The sequence below is a fragment of the Hippocampus guttulatus genome, chromosome 10, assembly GCF_054856545.1.
Source record: "Hippocampus guttulatus isolate MCC_2025c chromosome 10, RoL_Hgut_1.0, whole genome shotgun sequence".
Classification (NCBI taxonomy): domain Eukaryota; kingdom Metazoa; phylum Chordata; class Actinopteri; order Syngnathiformes; family Syngnathidae; genus Hippocampus; species Hippocampus guttulatus.
Window position 1 is genome coordinate 1,054,072 of NC_141270.1, and position 15,137 is coordinate 1,069,208.

Sequence of the window (15,137 nt, forward strand, 5' to 3'; positions counted from 1 at the left end):
CATGGGGGCTGCCATTTCGTAGAAGCAGGCTAGGAGATTCAATCTGGCCTGGAAATTAAAAATGCAATCTATTTTGCAATGCAGTGGTGCTTTGAGATGCCAGTCGAATTCACTCAAACCATCTTTCTCCAGTGAACTGAATGGCAAAAGGCCCCTATTTGTTTTCCGAGAAAAGAAGGAGAACAGTATTCACTTAACAGAAAAACACACAGTACCTAATGGAGTGCCACGCCTTGTTCTTCTTCTTCTGTGGTGTTTATCGGTGGTTGGCAAACTTGCGTCATGCTGCTTTAGCGCCACCATCTGATATTGTCCTTCCGCATCAAGGGAAAGTCGAGGCACCAGTATCTCAAGGTAACAATGTGATCCGATGACCCACTTTAATCAAACTTTCACCTCAGCTTCACTTATAGACGAAGCAAATGACAATGACATCATTCAAAAGAAATCGTGATGTTTCTTTTTCGACTTCCCCTGAACATTTTTCCCATTCATTTCCACAGAAATACTCCACATCACATATTTTTAAACATTTTGGCGGGGTTTCAGACGATTAGACTCACAAGACCCGGTCTCTCGATCCCAGTTTGAGAAACACCGCCATGGAATCTTTCCCAAAGCATTCCAAGTGTGTTTAACAAAACATTTGGCTTCCAAGTTGAGCCTCTCTGTGGCACGCGTCCACCTGCGAGCCCGGAAGTTTCTGCCGACGTCAAAGAGCTTTTTCGGCTTCCTGGCTGGCGCCATTGGACTGCTAATGTTTGCCGCTATCAAAGACGTCTTTGACAGTAAAGATGCACACACACAGGCGCACTTTTTATCAGAATCGTTCCATTTGCATGCGCTTGTCGTTAAGCGGGAATCGTTAACGGGTTTCCTCACTGATGAGAGTTTAAACAACAAAGCGTATGCCGGAGCGAGTGAGGTGGATCGGGGTGGGCTCCGGAAGCGAGAGGCAAATAAAAAGTGTGATTTGAAGCTAACGCGAAGAAAAGAGGATGGCGGGCGCACATGATGGTGGGCGTCCCCGTGATGAAAAAAAAATGGAAATATTGGAGGCGAGGCAGCGGAGGCTGAAAAGGCCGTTTAACTCACTGAGTGCCTGAGGTTTCCCGAGTATTTTGACTGATCTTTCTAGCATATCATACACAGAAGCTACCAAAAGAGAGTATTTTCTCTTCTTTCAACAGATGAACAAAACCCCAAAATTTCGAGCTTTTCTCCGCTCTTCATTAATCAGCAGTAGAACAAGGGGTGAGTTAACCAAAAACACACGTTTCTGACCCAAAAGCAGAGAAAACAAACATTTTGTGAAAAGAAAGAGCAGAACAGCGAACCTAGCCTAAGAAACGGCATCAGTGGCTTTTTCCATGGCTTTCGTCATTCATGACCTGAATTGTGTCATCTTTTCTCACAATCGGGGCACACACTTTCTATGACAATCCGCGACACATCTTCTTTCTGCTATACATTCCGATTGAGTGCCAGGTGCCTAAAATTGTCTCACTTTGAGCATGTTGGCGTTTCTCTCCCTCATGATTGGCCTGACAAGGCGAGATTCACCACCTAATCTTTATCTTCCACTCAAAAGCTGTGCAGAAAACTAAAGCGAGATAGCGCCGGCATGTACTAGTGTCTGTTCGTCATTAAATTAGTTGACAAACCAGGCAAGCGGGGCGACAGCCCATTCCTCACCTAATTGTTGAGAAACCTCACTTGACGAAAACATTGGTCGGTGGCAGAAAGCGGTTTGATTCCAAATGACGCAGAAGACTGGCGGCGAGTGAGTTCAATGTCGTGAGAACGGAAACAAACAGCGAGAGGGCAAGGGAAAATCTCAGCATACAAAAGTCTGCAGCAGTGACACAAAAGCTCCACAAACACGCTTGACAAGAGGAATTTAGTGGCACGAGGCAAAAAGAACAAAACAAAAAAAACAACCAACCAAACAAACAAAAAAATATATTTGAACCCCCACCCTAAAAAAAACAAACAGAAAGTGAGTGGAATGATGAAGGGCATATTGAACAGGCGACATCGATCGGTGCACTGCGGCATAAATGGATGCCTGGCATCTTGCACCGATTCAATTAAACTCTTCTAATCAGCCTCGGCACACAGAGACCGGTCATTTGCATACAATATACACAAGCTAGCTCCTAAGAATGAGAATCTAGCGCCTGAAAAAAAGAGAAAACTCTTCTGTTCTTCTTTTCCCTTCAACTCTCGCGAGCTCGGCCTTATCACACGGGAATATGTTTCAGGGCAAGATGCATATTCTGCGTGTGGCAGAGCTCCTTGGCTCAACGCAGGCCGCAATTACGCTCGGCAACCAACCAGTGACGCTAACGAAGGTGTCAGAGGAGGGCTGCAGCTATCAAATATTTGGGGAGGCGTATATCCTGCTGAAAATTTGAATCGAATAATCGGGTATTTGCATTCAAATTAAAAAAAATCTTGCTTGGTTTAAGACACAGAAGACAAAAAAAAAAAAAACAAAACAACCCACATTTCCACAACATAATTTCTTTTGTCAATGAGAACGACAACAACAAAAAGAAATTTGTCCCAACAGTCAGACATTCCAGCAATTGACTCCCACATTCGGCAAAAGAGTTGAAAGCCCTTCCTTTCGTCACCGGTAAACTCCGTCACCCTGTAGATGACAATATCCGATGTTTTGAGCTCCGTTTGTCGTTACAAACATTGTATTGCATTTGGATAAATGAATTCACTGTAAAGCTCACACATCAAGAAAAGAGAAGTCCACATTTTACATTTGTTTATATAATGTTCAACCAAACCATGTACGGTTATTTTGTCGAATCCAGTACACTAGCCTAATGCTAACACAGAATGCCAAACGACATTGACGGGCTAATGGCAATGACCACATAAGCAAAAGGTTCCTCAACTTTTCACGCATCCCCCCAAAAAAAACGTACCCAAAGAAATGCTTCAACACAAACGTCTTGACTCGCAAAGTTCAACAGGAGCAAACGGCACTTTGGCAGCGATTCTTTCACGGACCACTGGAGGGAGCCTGCGTACCACACTGAGACTCGCCGACGTGGAGGCCACGGCGGTTTCGAACGATTGTAACACGCAAGGAGCAGCAAAGCATGCAAGCACAGCGTACGATAACAATGACTCGTCGGTGTTCCCTCTGCTCTGGGTCGCCGTGCATACAAAGCCTCGACAAACGCGGGGATGCTAATGCGGCTCGGTAAGAAAGAAGGCGATGATGCTCTGGTCTTTACTTCCAGTATTGCCTCTCTAAGCCAATTTCCTCTCATCACTAATTCATTAGTCATATTTATTGAAGGGTGAGCTTGGAATGAGCATGGAGTGGAGGGAGGGAGGGAGGGAGGATGTGGGTTGGGGAGGGGGGAGCGCAGTTGTGGAGATCAATGTCCTATTTACACATTTGGACGTCGTATGGACTGAGCTGCGATTAACTGGCCTATAAAAGCTTTAGCGATACCGCCTTAAATCTGCCATTGGGGACGCACGGCGCTAATGCGGCACTCCATCACCGCAAGCAGGACAACGGCGCCGATAAATAAAAAGACACGCAACAATGTGAACCCCCGCAATGTATACGGGCACTCGCTGGACGGCCTTTGTGGCACGTCACTTCGCTTTTCCGATTCATTTCCGCAGTCAAATGCGCCATGCGGCACAGTGTGTGTGTGTGTGTGTGTGTGTGTGCGCACGCACGAGTGCGTGTGGTCTGGTGAGTGACGTGGGCGTCAGCTCATGAGATTGTGGAGGTGACGGGCAGTTCACTGCTACATCAGTCTTCGTGTCGTCTTTGTCGGCAGATGTGGACGTGCTGTCATGGTACACGTTGCACTTTTGCGCAATTTTACTTTTTTTTGTGATTGAATGATTCCAAAAAAATCGCTGCAGACTAAGTTACATGCTGCCAATATTACGGACCGATTCATTCAGCATCGAATTTTAGAGCTTTTCCGAATAATCATTATCAACCGATCGGGAATTTGTCCATTGCGAGACTGATAAAGGGTTTAATATATATATATATATATATATATATATATATATTTGTGTGTCTTTGTGCACGTTATTGATAGTCAATATTTTTGTGTTCTAAGCATCCTATCAGTTTCACTTTCACCCAAAACGTATTTCAGAAAGAATGAAATCAAATCGCGGCGTGTGCATCACCCCGAATTGTTAGCGGTCAGCAGTCTGCAATTGCAGCTTGCCATCAGAGCTGCTTGCGATGTCATTTCTTTTTGTTGGAATGATTATGACTTTCATCCAAAGTTTGTTTCATCTGCAATCCACTGATGGCACTGGCAAAGAACGACAATCGGCTTCTATTGTGCGGTACTGCTATGCGACTCGTTATCTGGCGACGTTGAGAGAGAAGCGGCCGGGCGACGGCTATGAGGGCCTTTTTCTTTTGATGTGTGCTGAACATATTGAATCTTTTCACGACGTGTTTGAATACGGGCTGCTGATAAATTCCCCCGCCCCCCCCCCCCCACACCCCCCGTGCCCCCTCTTGGTCTTCTTCAGAATTCAATTACCCTTCGAGTCGCATGTAATCACTCTTCATCCCCGAGGCCTGACGCTCCCCTCGCTCGGACACAGCCCGACTAATTACTCTCTGACTTTCATTCACGTTACTCCTTGGCAGGCTCCGCCTTTTCTTTTTCTCTCGTTGCGCTTGCCAAACACCTGCGCCCCGGCGTTCAACGGCGCGCGCGGGAGGGCAGACGCGTGTACCGTCGACGGCGCCAAATCTGAGCATTTTCTTCCCTTACGATCAGACAAACCGATTCATCGAAATAATACCAGAACGACCGGGATGCTATTTTGTGGAATTTGTCTGAAACTGGTCTGGAACGTAACCGGGGGATTGGTGTCATTCCGTTCTTCTCAAGGGTGGGGGTGGGGGGCGTTTGACTATGCTTCTGAGGGTTACCACAGCAACCGCTTATCAACGCCGATTGCGAGCGAGTGAAGATGCCGAGCTGGTGAAGAGCTTGTTCTGATCTCGGCGTCCTGCTGCGGAATCAATCGTCTGCGTTGATTCAAGGGCAATCCAGCCGCCATTGAGGTGTTGCAACAATCAATCCCATTCACGCCAATGCGTTCTGGCTAATATTAAAGTGTGTGTGTGTGTGGGGGGGGGGGGCGGGGGCAGGAGATGAAAGAAAGAATTACAGTACAAGTATCGGCAACAACAGAGTCCGAAAGCGGAAACACGTGTAAGCGGTCTTTGACAGCGAGTGTTCAAAAGGGCCGTTTGAGTGGACAAGACGAAAGGACGAATTTCGTGATCCGCTGGATCGGCGAAATCGAGGTTCCGCTGCGGTCTGTCTTGAAAATTCGAATCGGCAACCCTGTTCCTCATATTTGGAGCCTGTGGTGTCGCTCGCGAAGGTAAGCGCAACATTGCGACGGGACTGAAAGTGCAGCAAATGAACTAATAGCCCGACCGCTGACGAGACATTGTGAATTCCAAGGAAATCGATTCTTCGGATTAACATTCCATCGATTAATCGGATAGAAATGCGGGGCGGTATCATCTGCTCGTTCCCGGGAGTTTTTTTTCCACGTCGGCGATGTGGGAAGCGTCATTGTGGCGTTACGATGGACTGCCGACGTTCTCTCGCCTTCCCTTTCCGAGTGCCCGCCGGGACGGGCGTGCCGAGTGCCCGGCTGTGTCGATACGCTTCCCTTTCATTGGCTCCCGCCTCCCCCGAACGTGCCGCTACATCGGCCTCGCTTCATTATCGCCGGAGAGACGATGACGCCTCAGTACGCCGCTCCCAGCACAGATGGCAAAAATTAGGAGGAGGGGAATCAAGTGGACGCGTATACGGGAACGAGCGGGGGGGGGGGGGGGGGTGAGGGGGGTCAGGCGGCAAAACAAGAATGAGAAAAGATTTAGCAGCTTCATTCAAGAGCGAGAAGTGTTGGCTCATGTACACGCGACCTGATTACATGACATTCAATCCCCCATGACAACACTCAACATCTGTGCGCATGTCACACGTAGCCTGCGCACACGTCATACGAATGTTTAACATACGTGTACAGTACTTTCAAATTTATCGACTTCCACAGCGGGAGCTCGTCAAAGTAAAATGCCGGGAATCTCATCAAAAATGGCTGGCTGGAGAGCAAAATGGCCGACTTCCTGTTCAACTGCATTCGAAGAAACTGCAGGGTTGGCGACCGAGAGACTTTCAGGTACGTTCGGAACCTCGGAAGAATGTTCCCGAAACAGTGCTGCAATTCTAACAACGGACCCCACGCATAAAATAACATTCCATTTCCCTTTTGCACACCGACGTACAAGCGCGCGCATAACAACTCATCGGAGGTTAACGAGCCGAGACTCGTTGGGTAACTTGACCTGCTCGGTCGCCGTTTCCCTGCGGGGGCAGAAAGCTTAAAGGCGAAAGAAGAAAATAAATAAAAACTAATTTATTGCGGCAAAGAGGAATGGAGAAATAGAGTAAGAAAGCCAGAAAGAAAGAAAAAACCCCAAAACGGCGCATTTGTTGGTTCTTTGGCTCGGCGGAGACAATTAGCGACGCAGCGAGGTGAAAAATGAGATTATTGAGCGAAAGGCAAATGTTGATATACTTCTAAATATATTTGGTGGCCAGCGTGGCATGACTTTGCATGCTTTTTACTGAGTGAGTGATTGAGACTTTATTTCAAACACTCACTGCAACGTTCTAATTCATCCCATTCCAAAACTCTCCGGCTGAACTCAAGGAGGAAGTGGAAGTCCAACTTCCACAACGAATCAAAAAGATTTTGTCCAACTTCATCAGATATTCCCTTCAAAAAAGACATTTGCAAGCAATATACACACACAATCGAAATAGACTCCCCGGTTTGCATGCCAGCAAAACAACAATGCAGACTAGCACCATTAATAAGAGTGCAACTTGCCTTTTTTTCCCCAAATATTTTTTTAAAATATCTTTTTGAGAGGGGAATACAAAATAACAAAAATTGAGATAACGTGGTCGCGCAATGCCGTGGCAGCAAACGGCTGCTGAAAAGCTCGTTTGGCCCCGTCAAGTCCAAATGATTAATTATGTGCCAAATAAAGCCACAAACGGCATTTCTCCCTATTAAACCTTTGCATTGATCTCGCTTGCCGCTACCTGATTTGTCTCAACTTGTCTCCGATGCTGCGCAATTATGTATTGATCGGTGTTAAAAGCCGTGTTGAGCGCTTGCCGCTATCTTTTTGTTTCTATATTTATTATTATTATTATTATTATTATTTTACCTGTGCTGTTTTTCCTCTCGCTGGCGGCACTTCAAAATTCACAAAAGGGTTGCTTTGAAGTGTAATTATTTCGCTCTGACAGCAATTGTCTGGAAGTTGTGCAAACAGTAGAAGTGGCGTAATCAGTGGCGACCAATCCACCCGCTACGCTACTGAGGAGATCTTGACAGAAAATGGCTACTTCAATGATATTCTTTCGCAGTCATGAGAGAATGTATATTCACACACACACACACACACACACACACACACACACACACACACACACACACACACACACACACACACACACACACACACACACACACACACACACACACACACACACACACACACACACACACACACACACAGAATCCTCCATGACAAAGTAAATGATGTCAATCAAACCCAAACGTCCTCCTCCACCAGCTAACACAGATGCCGGTTGATAATGGCGACACAAAAGCCAAGAAAATGCGTCTGTCTCTTGAGTACTGCCTCGTCCTCAAGATGAGGTTGTCGCCATGGTAACAGATGCAAGCACAGGACGATGGCGAGAAAAAAAAACAACAACCTTCTGCATTTAATCACACCGAGGGACAATTGAGCACAGCGGGGTCCAAACTACGCTTTATTTGTATCTTCTTATATCGAGAAAAGTTCAACGGCATGTAAACAAATGTATTCGTAACGAGGGCCCCGACTTTATCTCACTCTGCCCACCTTCGCCTCATTTAGCTAACCTTGCGACCCAGGTCAAATGTCATTTTTCACTTTTTCTTTTTTCCCTTGCGTTACCGCGGGCCACTAAATGGCCTCCGGGCCGTAGTTGCGACATCCCTTCTCGCAATAATTCCGTTAGCTGTCAGTTAATCAGTTAATTTTGGTCCATCGACTCCTCTTTGCCTCGTTTGTGAGCCATGGCGGCGGAGCCCGGAGCCGAAATGGGGCCAATCGCATCCGTGTCCCCAATGTTGACGGAGAGACTGTGGATGGCCCGTGACGCGTCCCGCTCGTCCCCCGTCTGCACTGCTTTCAATTCACATTGACATCGCGCTGCGGGCATCGTCTTACGGTGACGCGGCAGAAATCTCAAAATTGACACAGCTTTCATCTTACATGCTTGCTGACGGCGCTTTTTTCGGCGCACGCATAAGGACTTGTTCAATCGGGAAAGGCTTTCAAAGGCTTTTCAATCTGCAACATGGGGGGGGGGGCGTGCAGAGGGCGGGGCCCCGCGGGATCCACCTCTACCCATAACATGGGCACAACCTCCATTTCGCCGCACAGCCTTCCGGTGTTTCGGCTTCCATCTCACGTGCGCGCCCACGAAGGCTTTCCCCTTGCGGATCATCGGCTTTTTTTTCTATTTGCTGCAAGCGAAGCGCCAGCGCGGCCTTACTTGCAGTGCTTGTGAGGTCCGCTGAGGGTCTCGATGACGAAGCATTCGCCACCGTTGAGGCAGTAGGCCAAGTCCTTGTCGTGACACGGCTTGAAATGCTCCGAGTGCAAAGGCGGCATCGTTGGAGACGCTGAAACCAAAACAAAAACATACGCAAAAGTCACCTTCGGTCAGCACACGCAATCGGAAGCGGCCTTCATTTGAACCTGAAAGGGGGGGGGGGGGGGGGAAACGAAGCGCAAAAGTGCTATTTTAGGTCAGGTTTGGACGGCAAACTACAATAATCATAGCCAAAAATTTTTGCCCACAAAAGTTGCGCAAATCTTCTAGCGGTGGCCCACAATGAAATGTCCTGAAAGAGAAGGGTGGAATTCCCCCCGCCCCCCAACAAATCTTGCCATTGCTCAAGAGAATTTTCATCATTTTTGTCCATCCCCAAAAATGTTGTAATTGACTATGCCTGCCACAAGATGGCGATAAACCCTTTTTACTGTTAGACAAGGCTAAAGCCTGACGAAATGAAGCTGCTCCCATCACTTCAACATTGTGCCTCCGCCCCAAGACAGCATCGAACCATTTTTTTTTAACTAGTCATAGGCGTGGCTTCGTCCTGAGCGCCAAAACATTTCATTTGTGACACGTGACGCTGGAGACATTTTGGCATAAAATATTACTTGAGAACCATTTTGGAAAAAAAAAAAGAAATATTGATCTAGTTATATGGAAATGAGACATGCACGCCACATACATTGGCTTTTTTTTTTTAAAGACCCATTGAGCAGTGAACAGTTGAAACAGAGAAAAGTGGGATGGACAAGGGCCACTGGGACCAACCACCATCACTTCTGTCTACTTTTCATTGAAATTCAAGAAATTCACTGCCATCCAGGTCTTGATTTCCTCGAGACATGAACAAATATGAAGGGGGAATGGGGACGGGGGGGGGGGGGGGGGGGCTCTATAGTCCTATTTGTCTGGGACCCCACAGGTGGCGTGGAAACACCGGCGCCTCTGCCGTCAAACGTCAGGCGCGTCACGGTCGAGACTGCAAGGGCTCCGTTTGATCAACGCTTTGGACGCCTTGAAAGGCCCGCAGGCACACGTCAGTCACCGAGCAGGAAAACTGGCCAATTTAGTGGGAAGACTGACGGGGAAAAAGGGCAACGGCTGGATCGATACGACGTGGGAGCGGACCAACGCGGCCTCGCCTTCCCCGGGGAAAGCGTGCGCGTCTCTGCCCGCGGACAGAATATACAGTCGCGCTTCACATTTTCTCATCTCCGGTCACACATTTTCCTTGCAAGTGATTTGCAAAGCCAACGTCGTCCACCGAAGACGAAACGCATGCAGCACACGAGTCGAGGCCCGGAAGGCCGACTTTCCAGGCGCTCGGCAATCACGTTCATCGATACGTGTCAGACATTCATAAAAATTGGCAAATTCAACAAGTTGGCACTAAAAAGCCTTTCACGGCGCATCCAAAGGCACCGAATTGCAAAAGTGAGAATCGCAGACTTCGGAGTTTGCCAATTATCCAAGTGGCGACTTTGTCCTAAATATTCAAGCGTAAGCCTGAAAACATGCCAAAACATTTTGCGTTTCTTCGATCTGCACGAATGAGCTACTTTTTCCTTGAAATGCAACATTCTGCCATTAAAAACGGATATTTTGTTGAAAAAAAAAAAGGCTACGTTCGGCTTCGAATAAAAATACGTTGCCGTCCAAACATGAGCACAATTTGTTTCGGAAAGGCCGCATACAAAAAAAAAAACAAAAAACAAAACAAAAGATAGAAAACAATATTTTTCCTTTCAAAAGATCGGATTTCACTTGCACCGGACAGTTTTCCATGTGGATGTGAATATTTTACCATTGAAATATCAAAATGCTCAAGACGACATGGGCAACCATCCTAACATTCTGACTTTTTTTAATGACATTTCTTTTCTCGAGCCGTTACAAATGCAACATTTCGCCCTTAAAAATCAGCAAGGTGGACACTGGCGTCCCAATACTTTTGGGTAAAGTAAAAGTCAAAGTAAATACAAGCGTGGCATGTGAAAGCATGCCATTATTTCTCCGTTGGCGTCTTGAGGTAGACCAGGAGGTCTGCACTCGTGTGTGTGTTTGTGTGTGTGTGATGACACGAGCGTGCGGATTTGAGTGTGCTGGTCTCCAAGGGATGGCACACTCTGATAATCCACAGCAGCCTCTGCAATGCAGATGCTTGGCAGTGACACACACACACACACACACACACACACAGGCACGCACACACACACTCGGCTGGACCCATAAAGCTTTTGCGACGCACTAGCGTGGACGCCCTGCGGCTTGGCTCAATAAACGGCAGCAACCTGGAGCGGCCGGACGCCACTGTGCCGTTTCAAAGACGAGAACGTCAACTCGCTGCAGGCACCGTCCTTACAGCCAAATCAAGGCACATTTGCAGACATTTCCATGACACGTACACACACACACACACACACAAAAAAAACAGATCAAAGTGTGATACCAAAAAAAAAATCATCTCAAGAAACCGTGCTTGAAAACAAAAAAAAACCAAACAAACACATGTCGGCCATTTTGGTTCCAAGACGTGATTTTTGGAGGAACCCTTCCCCTGTATATTCTTGATTTTTAAAAAATTATGATTATTATTTTTTAATTCGGCCCCTGACGCCGGTATAATATTGCAGCCTGAGATGTGGCAGACGCGTCAATCGTGAGTGGACCCACCAAAAAGTCTGAAGAGGTCATGCCTGAACAGACACACAAGTCAGCTATTTTGGTTCCAAGCGGTGATTTTCGAAAGATTCTTGACGGCAGAGTGCGCACTTCTAAATTTGTGCAAACGACTGAAATTTTGAGTCCAAAGAAATCCGTATTGATCAAAGACGTCGACACCCCCGCACACTCGATAGTCATGCGTTTTGAAAAATCCCCCCCCCCCCCCCCCCCCCCCCCCTGTCCAAAACGGCCACGCTCGCGCCCGTCTGGCTTCTTTTGCTTTGAGAAACGTGGGATCAGAACACGTGCAGCGGGATGTCTTCGGATTGGAAGCAGCGGATACGAGTCGCGAAACAGACGGCGCCAACGCCACCGAGACGCATTGGCGATCTGCGCGCTTGTTCACCCTGCTCTTCTCCACGCTAGCGACTTTGACGGACAAAGCTTTTGTGTTTTTTTGACGGCCGCCATGCGGTTGTGTTCGCGCAGCAAGCGGGAAGAAGAAAAGGGAAGTTGCACCCTTGTCAAGTGAGAGCGGAGCTGCCGACTCGAGTCTCCGTCAACACTTTTGGGACGGCCGAGGAAGCGGCATTTACCGCCGACGTTGGCCGACAAAGCCCGCTCGGGCGCCGACACCCGAGCTGTCAATCATCGGGTAAGCGGCGCGGTAGCCGACTTCTTCCCTCAACCGAACGGCCGACCTTTGACGCTCGCCGCCCCAAAGGACCGGTTCGGGTTCACTCGAGGTCAAACGACAAAGGTGCAGCGAAGCCCTGCGTCTCGACTCCAGATCCTGACCTCACTGGTTAGGCCACGCCCCTTCGTATATACTATCGATTTTTATGTTTTGTTTTTTTTCACTTTTGAATTAGTCCTATTGCGCAATGTCACTTCCGTCGTAGTCGGTAGGCCTTCTGAACTTGCCACAATAACACGCCCAGAAAAAGAATAATCAGGCCGACCCCCCCCCCCCCCCCCCCAGTTGCCCTTTCAACGGCGTCATTTGTATCAGGGCCGTCGAAAAGGTTGCGGTCCGCGTGACGCGGCGGCAGCTCGTGTCAAAAATGATTCCGACGAGCGATGACGTTGCCAAAATGGTTTTGGCGTCTTTTCCGAAATGGAAATGAGATGGAAACAATGGAAAATAAGAACATTCATTCAGTCCGCACGCAAGCGTTGTCACACTCCAGCGCCAACAAAACGACACAAATAAACACTAAGCTGCAAAAAAAAAAAAAAAATCATAAATTCATTAAAAAACTAAATCAAGTCCCTCGAATGAAAATTCCCAAACCATAATAAGGCAGGTAAGCAATCCCTGTTTTTGCCAATGACAAGCCCCCCTCAGGTGTCCCCTTGAAGTGAATGCGAGTGTCGTTTTGTTGGCCCTGCAGTGTGACAAAGCTTGCGTGCAAACTGAATGAATGTTCATATTTTCCATTGTTTTTGTCTCATTTCCATTTCGGAAAAGACGCCAAAACCATTTTGGCAACGTCATCCTCTCGTCGGCATCATTTTGGACACGAGCTGCCACCGAGTCCCGCAACCTTTTCGACGGCCGTGATACAAAGCGCTCGATTGAAAGGGCAACTGGAAGTCGGCCTGATCGTTTTAGGATTAATTTGACCTTTTTTCTAATGGGATAGAAAGATAGATAGATACAGTGAGGGTGTGGACTGCGAGGTGTCCAGACATCTAAGTTATTGTAAGGCGCAGTGCTGAATCTGCATCCGCAGGAAGAACTGCTGCTCCATTGAGCGACGGCGCGTTTGCATTTGAAGACGGAAGAGCCTCCGTTGAAAAGTCGCGTCGAGTTCCATCACGTCGCACTCGCTTGGCCCGCGGCTGTTTGATGTCGGATCGTAATTACGTTATTTCATTTATGCCGAGTCGGCATCGGCAAACCGCATCCCCGCATCGGCCGGCGTCGGCAGTTCGGCTGGGGAAATCGCATTTACAAACGCAAACATTTGAAGATCAGAGGAGACATTTTTTTCCCAAGGAGCCGCTCGGAATGCGATAACCGCTGAAGCCAAATAATGAGCGCGTGTACCACAAGACGCCATCATTCAAAAGGTGACTTTTGCCAGGCAGCCGAAGTGACCCCGCAGCCTCACGCCCGACACACAAACACCGAAATACGTCCGGTCCCGATTTGACCAAATGGTTCCGATGACCTCCAGATGAGGTGCCAAATGAGCAGGGGGCGTCGAGTGTCGGCAAGGCTGCGGCGGAGTTTGCAGGGAATCCAAAGCCGATTGCGACGCGGGTGCGGCCTCCGGCTGCATGTAAACACCTCATGCATAAACAGCCCCTTTCGAAACGTCTCATGGAAAAACATCGCACGCAAAGGAAAGCGGCAGGGAGGCGAATCCGCTCTGGTGCGTTTGATTGGCTAATTCGCGCTTCTGTCAGAGGTTAACGTTGCGCTGCGGAGGAGGCAAAACCACAAGAAATAAATACATCTAAACCCACATGAACGGGTGGGAGGGTGAGAAGTGGCCCAATCGAAAGCTCATTTTCTTTCTCTTTTGCTCGCTGACCTCAATTTGTGCGCCGTCGCCGTGTGCTTATCTCCGCTCCGAAGACAAATTAGCGCACTAGTAAAATGACTATCTTGCTCGGAGCATTTCCCCTGCCCCCCCCCCCCCCCCCCCCCCAATGTTGTATATTTCTACGCATTGGAAGAATAATAATACTGCTTGCACAACTACAGTGGCGCCACGAGATCCGAGTTTGTTTGCAGCTCAAAAAACTCATACCTCAAATCATCTTTCCCCATTGAAATGAATGGAAATGCAATTAATCTGTTCCAGCCCTTCCAAAAAACAGGCAAAATATGTTTGACAAAGACATGCGTTGCTTTTTAAGAATACTCAACAGTATTGCAGAGTTTAAAAACATAAAGTCATAATATTTTCGGAAAACGGGAGCCCAAAACAGGCGCAAAGAATTTGTCTTGTTCTTCCGATGGGATGACTGGCGGCTGGCAAAGTACAAACCTGGATTTATTCGACAATTTGTTCAATACTTCGTAACAATCAGCCGGCATCTGAAAGGCTCGTTATATGAGATGTTATCAACAAGTGTCTCTTAGCGGTATTAGCCCCTCGCACGCACGCACGAAAGAGGAGGGAAGATCAGATAAGATTTAATTGAATATTTCCTGCCGCGCTCCGCCGCGCAACATGACGAGGTCTTATCGCTCGCCCGGAGCCGTGTCTCAAACGCGCGCATCAAAAGATGCATCTTTTGCAGCTGTGTGGAGAGTCATCGTTTGCAAGGTGACGTCGCCAACTACTGGTCACTCCTTTCAACAAAATCACCGCCAGTCTTTTTTTTTTTTTTAAAGGACACGTCATTATGTTGTCAGCTGTTTTGGAGCATATTGTGGGGAAAAAAATCATGAAAAATTGGGCTTCTCCGTTTTTCAAATTATCAGCAGTACAACACGGGCCAGTTTCACCCAAAATTATGGTTTCCGACCAAAAAGCGGAGAAAATGAACTTTGCCGAAGATTTGGCCGTCTTTTGTGACACCTCACCTTTGATGGCAAAATAATCATTTATTTAGTCTCCAGATATGAAAAAGCAAGTCGTCCGACATTTCTCTCCCTCATATTTACGCGAACCGGAATTTTACAGACGAGCTCGGCGAGACCCTGTTGAAAAATTTTGCCGGTAGTAAACGGTTGCGTTCTCGTTGGCCAATAGCAACATCCACCGCAGTCAA

The 15,137-nt window shown here is 47.7% G+C and overlaps 1 protein-coding gene across 2 annotated transcripts in view; it reads right to left on the reverse strand.

Moving 5' to 3' along the window:
* The window catches only part of nrg3a (neuregulin 3a), a 96,461-nt gene that overhangs the window by 17,488 nt on the left and 63,836 nt on the right, over positions 1–15,137 (reverse strand). For both annotated transcript variants that reach the window (XM_086122557.1, XM_086122556.1), the window contains exon 2: positions 8,676–8,805. In XM_086122557.1, the coding sequence (XP_085978683.1) occupies positions 8,676–8,805 (130 nt within the window). The remainder of the gene's footprint in view (positions 1–8,675; positions 8,806–15,137) is intronic.